At 43.3% G+C, this 11,244-nt stretch overlaps 1 protein-coding gene across 3 annotated transcripts in view; it reads right to left on the bottom strand.

Annotated features, from left to right (window-relative positions):
• AOAH (acyloxyacyl hydrolase (neutrophil)) overlaps positions 1–11,244 on the bottom strand; it is a 221,139-nt gene that overhangs the window by 141,124 nt on the left and 68,771 nt on the right. For all 3 annotated transcript variants that reach the window (XM_011972914.1, XM_011972918.1, XM_011972925.1), the window contains one exon: positions 9,420–9,519. In XM_011972914.1, coding sequence (XP_011828304.1) covers positions 9,420–9,519 — 100 coding nt within the window. The remainder of the gene's footprint in view (positions 1–9,419; positions 9,520–11,244) is intronic.

The raw sequence follows: 11,244 nt of genomic DNA, 5'->3' as shown, positions 1-11,244 counted from the left end.
TGATTTCCTCAGATGGTTAAAGAGGAACTTTTAAAAACATTGTCAATTATACAACTTTACAACCAACAATTTGAATTTTGATTTTTTTCTCTGTAAAGTTAAGATAATGGAATAACCTTATAACTGTGTGGGAGGATTTTAGATGATGTATATATGCTAAGTACTTAGTCCAATTTCATGTCAGTTGTCATTGCCTGTTATTCTATAGCCCCTAATGTGTACACGTACAATAGAAGCCTAGTAAAGCTTTGAGCTTCAAGTCCAGGTGGGCTGGCACCAGGATCTGTGCTCTTCGACATCATGTTGAATCGTCTCTCAGTTAGAGGTAGGAGACAAATTTGATTTCTCTGGAAAGCTGGAGGGGAATGAGTGTTCTGTGAGGTTTGTTTTTGTATTTATTTTTTTAGAATGGGAGAGACTTGAGCGGCTTACTAGGCCTTCTCATTTTCTTCTTCGGGTGTAGATAACTTCAGTGCACCTTTGTAATTAGTCAGCACATTGTTTTTCTCTATGGAGAAAATCCATAGAAAAGGAATGAATTCCAAATAGTTTGGGTCTAAAACCTTTAATTCCCTCTGTCTTTCTAAGAGGCCTTATTCCTAGGGGACTGGGGACTGGAAACCCAGTAGCTGAGGTTAAGTTGATGAATCAATCAGAAAAGGGATAGAAATCAAGGAATGGTTGGGGAAAAGGATGCAGTTAGAGGGCAAGTGGGGATCCATGGTCTTGGATGTGTGGGAGGTGAGAAGTAGGAGAAGGGACAGTGCTTTCAGTCTTGTCAATGACAGCTTTCAGGCTTGCGCCAGCCTCCAGCACAACAGTTCTCACCCTTCAGTGCTCGTCAAAAGCGTTATGCAAGTGCAGATGCTAAAACCCCACGGAGGAATACCAGAGCAGGCACCCTGGGGTGAGCCTCATGTTTATTTCTGAAAACTGCTTCACATTCTCAAAGAAGCCGAATGCTTTGATCTCTCGTATAGTCCACTGAGAGCAGATACATCCTCACGAGGGAGAAAGGAAGGTACATTCGGGACTGCCCTTCTCATCCTATTTTTTACTCAACAAATCTTACAGAGCACCTACTATGTGCCAGGTACTATGCCAGTCCAGGAATAAGATGGTGAGCAAGAAAGACATGGTCCTTGTGTTCAGATGGTATCAAAGAAATAAATAAAGTGCTGTGAGAGAGCGGGAAAGGGGACCTTCTTCAGAGAGGCTGGTCAGGGAGGGCCTTTCTGGAGAGGGGGTACTTAAACCAGTAAGTGGACAAGGTGCTGGCCATGCAGGGAACTGGGAGTTCTAGGTAAAGGGCCCAGCACGAGAGGCTGATGCAGGCGAGGCAGAGTGTGCTGGCCAAACTCTACTCTACCCTGAAGGAGTCACCTCCACTCCTGTTCCCTCCAGGTCGAGCTTAGCCCTCGTCTGCTGGGGTTTCCATTCCTCCTGGCACCCTGTGTGAGAGCACTCGTCTCTTCTCACCGTTTGTCTGCAAGCCTGCCTCTCCTGCTAGAATATCCATTTACGTTGCTATTGCCTGCCACATTTGCTGGAATACCGTTCTACGTAATTCATTCTACATAAATATTTCCTGGCTGATAAAAAGAAAAACAATTATTCTGTAGAAAGTATGAGACTTCAGGAAAGTCTCTCCGTTTTCTAGGTATCGGTAGACTTATTTATAAAATGACAGAATCATATCTGTCCTGCAGACTTGGGATGGTCAAAAGAGATAACTTATTAGGTACCTGGCTGTAGGATTGGTACATGGTAAGTGTTCAAGAAATGTTTCTTGAGGCGTGACTACGTGAGCGAACATCTCAGTGGTTTAATTGTTACTGAGAAAGTTGGGATATTGTGCAAGATTCTTGAAAATTAAGGTGTTTATGATATTTTATGAAAAGTAAAACTAAAGCTGCCTTTACTTCCCTCTGGCTCTGAGAAGTGACTACTCTGAATGTGTTCCAGAATCTATGCTAAACACAGGCAGTGCTGATATGAAGAGCTACAGGTCTGAAGTCCAGGGCCCTGGGTTGAGTTCAGATTCTGCTCACTACTTATGAGGCTTGAGTAAAGGCTTTAAGCCTCCACTGCAAAATATGTTTGATAATTATACCTATAAAATGGAGTTTGACCCTGTGATATTGGGTTTAAATCAGAGATATCGGTATGAGCTCACATCCACAAACACACACACAGAGACACACATACAGACACAGAAACAATTGTAGGTATTTGTGTATACTTGGGTTGTACACACATGTGCTTTACTTAGCACTCCACAAAGAAGACCAGGACCTAAGAAGGCCAATAAGCAATGACATCCCAGTAGCAATGGGCACACCTAGCACCCAGATCTTGGTTTCCAAATATCATTCTCCAACAAAAGGGACCAGGTCTCCTTAGGGACATGCTGACTCAAGGACAGGGGCAGAAGAATACAAGATAACAAGATGAGCCTGGATCATCTGGTAGTACCAGAACATAAAGTAGTATGGAAGAAAAATAAATAGGACAGAGGCGTGTCAAAAGGACACGGGAGCCACCCTAAGCTTCCAATGGTAGCAAAACTGGAAAACTGGATACATTTGTGCAATAAAAGAGTGTATATTTGAATTAGAACTCAAAGTATAAAGTACATATACATGAATCTGTGCTAATATAAATAAATGGCTAATTAAATAAATTAGGGAGGAGAGACATGTTTTTTACATAGAAGAATTTCAAAAGATATACGTAGACATTCCATGTTCTGGGAGCGGGGGCTTGGTCCACCCTGGCCTCACTGAGTGTAGGAGGCTGGACTTAGGGACTCACTTCTAAAGAACAGAGTAGAGGAAAAGGGGGGAAATAGTGACTTTGCAGTTGGGAAGCCTGGCAAATGACCCTTTCACCGAGTGATGAAGGTTGATCTCACCAGCAATACCATGTGGCATCATTTAACCCTAATAGGATGTGATGAGAAGGGTGCTTCACCTCTGTGGTGTTCTTTCCAAAAACCCCTAACACTGTTGAACCAAGATGAAGACATGAACAAATCCCAATTCAAGGAACACTTTACCGACGTGCTTAACCTGTATCCCTGAAAACTGTCAAGGTCATGAAAAACAAGGAAAAATGAAGACTCTGTCACAGACCAGAGGTCACTAAGGAGACATGAAAAAGAAATGCAATGCATGTCCTGGATTAGATCCTAGAATAGAAGAGGACATTAGAGGAGAAATGGGTGCAATCCAAATAAAGTCTGGGCTTGAGTTGCTACTAAGGTATACACAGTAGTGATATTGACTTCTTTACTTTTGACTAAGTAATAGTAAGATGTTCACATTGTGGGGAATTAAACTTGGGTGAACAGTACACTCTCTTGCGGTATCCTCACAACTTTTTGTAAATCTGAAATTATTACCAAAAGACTCTTATTAGAAATAACAGAGTTTGGGGGAGACTAGACAATAACACATCTGACAGTGTGTTGTGAGCTCTTAGAGCTAAAAACAGCATTATGAGCATCAGGTTCTGTGGATTGTGCAGAATGAAATTTAGTGATTACAGAGTCTCAGGAAGTGTCCAATTTCCTGTCCATCTTTAATTCTTTTTCTAAACATGACCACCTGAGACCACCTACTAAAAGAGATGCCAGGTGTTTTATTTGACACCTAGTGTTTAAAAAATAAAAGGGAATTCCTGAGGTCAGCTTGTTTATTGCTTAGGCAAACCAGAATTTGTCATGTGTCACTTTCTCATATAAAGAGTGCAAATTTACTTATTGCCAAACCAATTTATGTCACTTGCCTGGTAGTTTAGATTCCAGGGAAATACGTTTCCCTGTGCATACACACCCTCTCCCACACTCAGTATCAGAGAGCTTTTGCTTCTTGTAGAAACCCAACTCACTGTGGGAAAAGCTGTTTCAAAGTCTGGGTTGCTTTCCCAAGGCAGCAGGTCTCCCCGCCACCCAGCAGTTCAGGAAGCCCCAGGGAAATAAGGAGAACCACTCTCCACACAAGGCTTACATTCCGAATATGATTCTCTTTTAATGTAGATCAAAGTGGCTGAAGTCTTGAGTGTGCCTTGGAGATGTTGGTAAATGCAGCATGTTCCTCCAGCACTGCTGTGGTTAGGAAAGGGGTCAGTTCAAAGCTATGAAGTCTGCCTGGAGATCTCAAGGTTTGGGGACCCAAATGGGCGTGGCTTAAAGCTAAGGAGGCTCCAGGATGCTTCTGGCTCAACCTAGGGCTCATGCAATGTAACATTCTGATCCAAAAAAGAGAGCTTTGAAGAGCCACTGGGTACACAAGAATAAACTGCATTCGGTTTTCAATTTGTGAGCTGTGGTGTCAGAATCATGGTTTTGGACACTGTGGGAGGGTTGGGGAGGGCTCAAGGGAGAGCCAGGTGCACGAGCATGCGAGTGCACACCCCCCCCCCCCCCACAGCAATCAATGCGCTGTTTTGTGTGCAAATGAGAGGAGTGGTAAAAATAAACTCCCAAGATAGGTAACACAAAACCACCTGAGTGGTCTTTGCAATGAGGCCTGTGGCTATTTTTCCTTCCCTTTCCTCCCCATCCCTCTTCTCTTCCTCCTTTTCTCCTCTCTCCTTTTTCTTCTTCTTCTTCTTGTACCAGTGGCACATTGTAGATTTTTCTCGCTTTAATTAATTATGGATGAAGTTTGTCCTTTTTGAGCATACAGTAGATAGTGGTAGGGAGACATGTCCACGGGACCGGCAAGAAGTGGGCCTGGAATTTCAGGTGGGCTGTAGATGATGAATAGGGGTTCACTGTGAGCTCCAAATGCGGTTCCACCTTTAACTTTTGGCCCCACTGAAGCCAAATCTCTGTTGCCCTGCACTGCTTGCTTCTGCGCTGTGAGCTCCCTGATACAGAGGGGCCCATCCATCCCCTCCATCCCTGCAGCATGCATATCATAGGGGAGACGGCTTACATCCCATTATTAGTATTGTACTACAGTCTGAGATGTGTGCAAAGCCAGACATAGAGGGTGCAGAGTCCTGCTTATGAGGAATTAGCTGGCCCAGGAGCAGTGGTTCCATTCAAAGTGACAATGCCCACAGAGTCTCAGAGAAGCAGAGAGCACACTGAATGAGAATTTGGGCTTTAAGACAAACAGATCTGGGGATGAATCCTCTCATGTTCCTCACTAGCTGTATAGCCTGGGAAATTCCTTAATTTCTCCAACTCTCAAAATTCCTTAACTGTAAAATAAATATAGACCTAAGAGCACTGTTAAATGAGATCACATATGTCAGTCAAGTGCAGAGGCTGGCAGGCCATCAATAAATACCAGCTTCTGCTATTTTCATTTTCATCCATATACCAAGTAAGTGTGTGCCTGGCATGGTGGAGAGAACAAAGACAGACAAGGTATAGGCCTGCCCGCCCCCATGTGCTCGCATCCTAGTGAGGAAATCTATGAGACTTTAGTATCTTGATGTCTCTCTGCCACACCTTCCTCATCTATAAAGGGTGGACAACCATACCTACTCCATAAGAATAAACGCATGAATATACATAAGCGTTTAGAACAATATTAGCACATTGTAAGTGCTCGAACAGTTATTTTACAATGATTGTTCAAAGGAGAGTTAACATTTGGTTGGAACAGTTAGGAATTACTTTACAGAGAAGGTGACCATTGACATGAGCTTGAGAGATGACATGGAGTTGATAAAGGTGGTCTGGGTAGACGGAATGATGAAGACCCAAGGTGCAGGGTGGGAGGGTTGGGGATGGCTCAAGGGAGAGCCAGTCACTTGCTGCAGCACAGGATTCACCAACCAGAGGGAAAGGCAAGTCAAAGGCCCTGAAAAGCTAAGTGAAAATTTGTACTTAGTTGTGTAGATAACGTGGAGATCCCAAGCTCTGTTCAGGATCAGATGTATTCACTGGAAAAATCAGTGAGGGCTTGACATGAGGAAAGTCAGAATTTCCATCAGGGATGCAAATGAGAAGCTAGTGACACATCATCCACTCATTGCGCCAATACACATTTCCTTGGTATGTGTGAAGCACCGTCCTAGACACTGGGTGTACAGTGGTGAACAAGACAGAATTTACCATCCTGGAATTCAGAGCCTAGTGGGAGAAACAGGCAGGAAGTCACACAGGGACATACCTTGTAAAGCAGCAAGTTCAAGAAAGGAATATACAAGAGCTATGACAAGAGGGCTATCTAATAGGGCCCGCCTCCCTGAAGAAGTGACATATAAGCTGAGCCATGAACGATGGGGAGGGATAATCCACCAAGTGGAAGGACAGAGTGAGAAATTGCTTTCCAGGCAAATGGTTGGGCTGCGGTGGGAAAGTCATATTTATCCTACAGCAAGGCATTCGTGGCATCAATGTGGAAAATGTATTAGAAAGAGGGAAAGAGCACATTTGGTTGGACTCACTGGGACGCTAGAGCAGAAGCTACATCAAAGACAGTTGAGGGAATTCTACATGGAATGATGCTGTTCACCCAACATGGGATGAAGCTCACAGGCAGAAGCCAGACACAAAGGAGCGCATGCCGCGTGAGGCCTTTGATACAATATTCAAGGATAGTTTCCTAAAAATGAACTAGCCGGTGGCGATTGACTTCGGAATAGTGGCTACTCTGAGGACTATTGACTAGGAGAGTCAAGAGAATTCCTTCTGGGGGGCTGAACATTATCTATGTCTGCATCTGTATCTTCCCCCGCCTTCAGTAGGTAATGTTAGGTCAGCTGAGAGAAAGGATGAGAGAGAGAGACCCAAGCTTAGGCAAGCCTTTATTTAACTTGCTGGCTGCTCTACTACAGACAGAGGAGGCAGTCCTGAGCTTACAAAATGAGGGGCTTATATGGGGGAGAGAGACCCTGGGGTTGTTTGTTGGTTAACTCTGCCACATATCACCTTGTGACGTTTATGGTACCAGAGGGTGTAGGTAAAGTTTGTTTATGTTTTTTACTACTTTTTTTTGTGCGACCTTCCCCTGTGCGGTCTGGATGGTTTGTAATTGGGGTTTGCTTTATTGCAGCAAGGCCTGATAGGTGAAGTCTGCTGGCTTTACTAGGGCGCCTAGATAAGGGGTGAGAAATGTAAAGAGGCTTGGGGGAAGGGGAGGGGTGGCATAAAGAGGTTTGCGGGGGGCAGGGGACGGGTTGTGTTGGCAATACCAAGAAGCTTTTTTGGGGGCGGTTTGTCCCTAACAGGTAGGTAATTCCACCTAAGCATTCATACATGCTATGTAGGAGTGATTTGTAAAATGATAAAAAGTTTTGCTATATACCACTGAAAAATGGATGCTCAAAATGTAATGTTAAGGGAACAAAGTAGGGTATAAAATTGTATATACACTATCATGACTCTCAAAGAAATTATCAATACAATATAATTTATTTGAAAAATCAAAAGGAAGCACACATTTCGACATCTGTTGTTTCTGGTGGTAGGATTTCAGCTGGCTGTTGTGAGAGGACACCCCAGGGGAGTTTCTGAAACATTGGCACCACGGTTAGAGCTCAACCAATCTCTGAGTAGAACAATGGGGGTGTGAACCCAGTTCTGTTCTTTCCTCAGGAAGTGACTGACAGGAAGTCACATAACTTTTCTAACCCTCAGTTTCCTCCACTGTAAAAAGGAGTCATGATGACGCCTCCATCCTAGGCTTGCTTGGGAGCAAAACAAGATCAAGTGTGAGCCCCTACACCAGCACTGGGCCCACAACGAGTGCCCAGTCAATGTCAGTGACTGCCATTCAGGGGAAGCTCAGAGGCAGAGAAGAGGGAAGCTGTCCACTTATACACCCATTATCCCTCTTTTCTGGGTTATCTGCAGAGATGTAGGCTGCAGAGAGGGACCCAAGGCGGAGGGCGAAGGCCTCGAACAGCTGTCAGAGGAAAGTGAAGGGGGCTGTCCAGGGAGCAGTTGCAAGCTGCCCAGCAGCACTGAATGCCAGCTGGGGTAGAAGGTGGCGGTTCCCACATGAAATCCTCCAATTCCCTTGTAGCCAAAGAGGTAGTGGAAATGTTACAGAGTTAGGAATTGAGAAGGGGGTCAGGGTGGGAAGACTCTAGAGAGTATAAAAATAAAGAATGCCATTTTAAATGGGACAGTTTAATGTTGAACTTTTTGCGACCATGTGTAGCTGTGGGTGGAATGTATATATGACATTATTATTTAAGGAAATCACAAAAACTGTATCACTTGCATTTCTACACAGAGACCCATTTCTTCCTTGCAATATCAAACAGCAAATATTATATTATGATATAATATTCACATGCTATTTGAACACATGAAAAGTTTTTTTTTTTTTTTTTTTTTTTTAATTAAAGTTAACTAACTCTTCTAGGTACCAGTGGAGCCCGCAACTCCTCAGGTGGAATTGGGGGAAATGTAATTGGCACTTAGTCGGTAACAGAGGAAGCATGAAATATACACGTTCCTTGGGTATTTGTATTTCTTTCTTCCTGCTCAATGAAACAGGCTTATGACATTTAATACCGTCCATCAGCAAAATCATGGTCATTGGTTAGGCTACAAAGCACTAAAAAGGACTTCATTTTAACATGGATAAAAAGGAAATTACAATTAAAATAGAAACCTGTTGTGTTATATCCAGAAAAACTACAATTCAAGAAGGAAGGCATAGAAGTTTTCTTTACAGGGAGCTCCTGAAAATTCATATTCTGTGGCCTAACTGGATTCAATATTATCCTCTCATCCAGAGTGTGGGGAGGGAATTGTGTGAACATTTGCAGCCTCCTCTCCGCAATCCAACCAAAAGCTACACAAAAAGATACAATGCACACAGGGTCCTCTGAACAGCTATCACTGAATAATAATGTCATCAGTAATGATTAGTTAGCAATCATTTTTATTAACACTTTAAAAACTGTATCAGTTACTGTGCTAAGCATTTTTTACATATTAGCTCACCTACTTCCCAAAATAAACCAACGAGGGAGGTAGTTTATCATAACCCATTTTATGAGTAAGAGCAATAAAGCTCAGAGTAGGGTGACCAACTGCCCAGGATTTCTCAGGTTGTGGGGCTTTCAGTGCTCATGGTAGGAAAGTCCTGGGCAAACTGGCATGAGTTGGTCTCTCTATGAGAGTGACTTGCTTGATTTTTAAGTGATAGGGATTTAAACCTCTGCGTCTCTTTTTTCAGATTTCCTGCCTACTGGCAGCCCAGTTCAAAATTACAGTCCACAATGGTTGAACAGCAAAGACATTCTTTGTAGCATGGGAGTAGAGATCTAGGCTGAAATGCAGAAATATTATTTCTTGCGGGGTAATTGAAAATGTCATCTTGTCTCTCCCTCCCTGTCCCCAAAACACTGAGTGAGTAAAAGCTAAGTCTCCCTTTCTAACATTTCCAAAGACCTTGTATGTCACTGGAAACAGATGTTCAGAGTGAGTACACACTCACCTTGGGAAGAGGGTAGAGATGACACAATGGTTGGCCAGTGTTCTGTTTACAAAACTCCAGAGTGTGACATACCACATCCGCATTCATATCTGCGCTAAGCCTGGAGGGAAATGGGGCAAAACAAATGCTATTCAGATCTCTCAGGCATTAAGAAATAGAAGCTACTGCAAAGAAAGGTAAATCCCCAGAATGGATTCTAATACCCTCAACTGCTTGCAGAGTGGCCTTTGAGCCCAGTCCCGGGGAGCTGCTGGATGGTAATGATTTCCTGCCACGTTGCTCTCTCCTGCATTTAGAATGAGGTCCTAAGGGCGAGGATGGGGCACGCACAGCACTGAGCTGCCAGTCAGCCTCTCACGCAAGTGCTGGGATTCTTTACAGGCAAAGCCACACATAAAATTGGGAAAGAAAAAGTGGACGGGGATGTAATTTGATGGAAACAATGTTTTGAAGTTTGGGCCTTTGAAAGATATGGTGACCTTATAGTGAAAAATCATTTACGATATAGCCTTAAACACCTAACCTTATTTTCTTAGGCACAATCCAAATAATCTATTCTGTTCCCTTATAAACATATTTCTTTTTTCTTTTTTCTTTTTTTTCGCGGGAGATCAGAGTTTTGTCAGACCTCTGAGCCGAAGCTCAGCCATTACAACCCCTGTGACCTACACATATATGTCCAGATGGCCTGCAAGAGCCAAGAAGTCTGGAGCAGCCAAACAAAAACCACAAAGAAGTAAAACAGCCAATTCCTGCCTTAACTGATTAAAATTACAACATTTTATTATTGTGACTTGTCCCTGCCCTATCTTATTGATCAATCGACTTTGTGATGTTCTTCTTCTGGACAATAAGTCTTACGATCTCTCCACTGTGCACCTTGCAACCCCATCCTCTGCTAACAATAGATAACCACCTTTTACTGTAATTTTCCATTACTTACACAACTCCTATAGAACAACCCCTTCCCCATCTCCCTTCGCTGACTCTCTTTTCGGACTCAGCCCATTTGCACCCAGGTGAATAAACAGCTTTGTTGCTCACACAAAGCCTGTTTGGTGGTCTCTTCAACGGACACCCTTGACATTATTATTACTCAAATCAGACTCCCCAGTTATTCAGGAACAGAGTTTTTGGTTTGTTTGTTTGTTTGTTTGTTTTTGTTTTTTTGAGACGGAGTCTCGCTCTGTCACCCAGGCTGGAAGGCAGTGGTGTGATCTCGGCTCACTGCAACCTCTGTTCCCTGGGTTCAAGTGATTCTTCTGCCTCAGCCTCCCCAGCAGCTGGGATTATAGGCACCCACCACCATGCCTGGCTATTTTTTATATTTTTTAGTAGAGACAGGGTTTCACTGTGTTGGTCAGGCTGGTCTTGAACTCTTGACCTCAGGTGATACACCCACCTCGGCCTCCCAAAGTGCTGGGATTATAGGCATGAGCCACTGCACCAGGCCCAGCATGTTTCTTATTCTTATGGAAGAAAGTACAATGTAACTGACTTGTGTCTCTCCCTGGGGATGGTGTAAGGCTAATTCTCTTAAAACATTTAGTTTACATCTAGATTCGATGGAGCTAAAACAAACTTTCCATGTCCATTTTTTCTTTTCCACTCCCAAAACTCTTCTTACCAAGAAAAATGAGTATAATTTTTCGAATGATGCAAACAAGTATAAACTCTTACTACATTTTACGAGCAAATTATTGATTCAAACCACAAGTCAAACCAAGACAACAAAAACAAAAAAATCCAGCAACACAGGTTGTTAATACCCAGAGACCAATCTTTGTATTCTGCGGAGGGACAGTGATGGAGTCTAGAAGATTCT

This window comes from Mandrillus leucophaeus, unplaced genomic scaffold (assembly GCF_000951045.1).
Source record: "Mandrillus leucophaeus isolate KB7577 unplaced genomic scaffold, Mleu.le_1.0 Scaffold100, whole genome shotgun sequence".
In the NCBI taxonomy this organism is placed as follows: domain Eukaryota; kingdom Metazoa; phylum Chordata; class Mammalia; order Primates; family Cercopithecidae; genus Mandrillus; species Mandrillus leucophaeus.
This window is presented reverse-complemented; position numbering and strand designations above follow the sequence as displayed.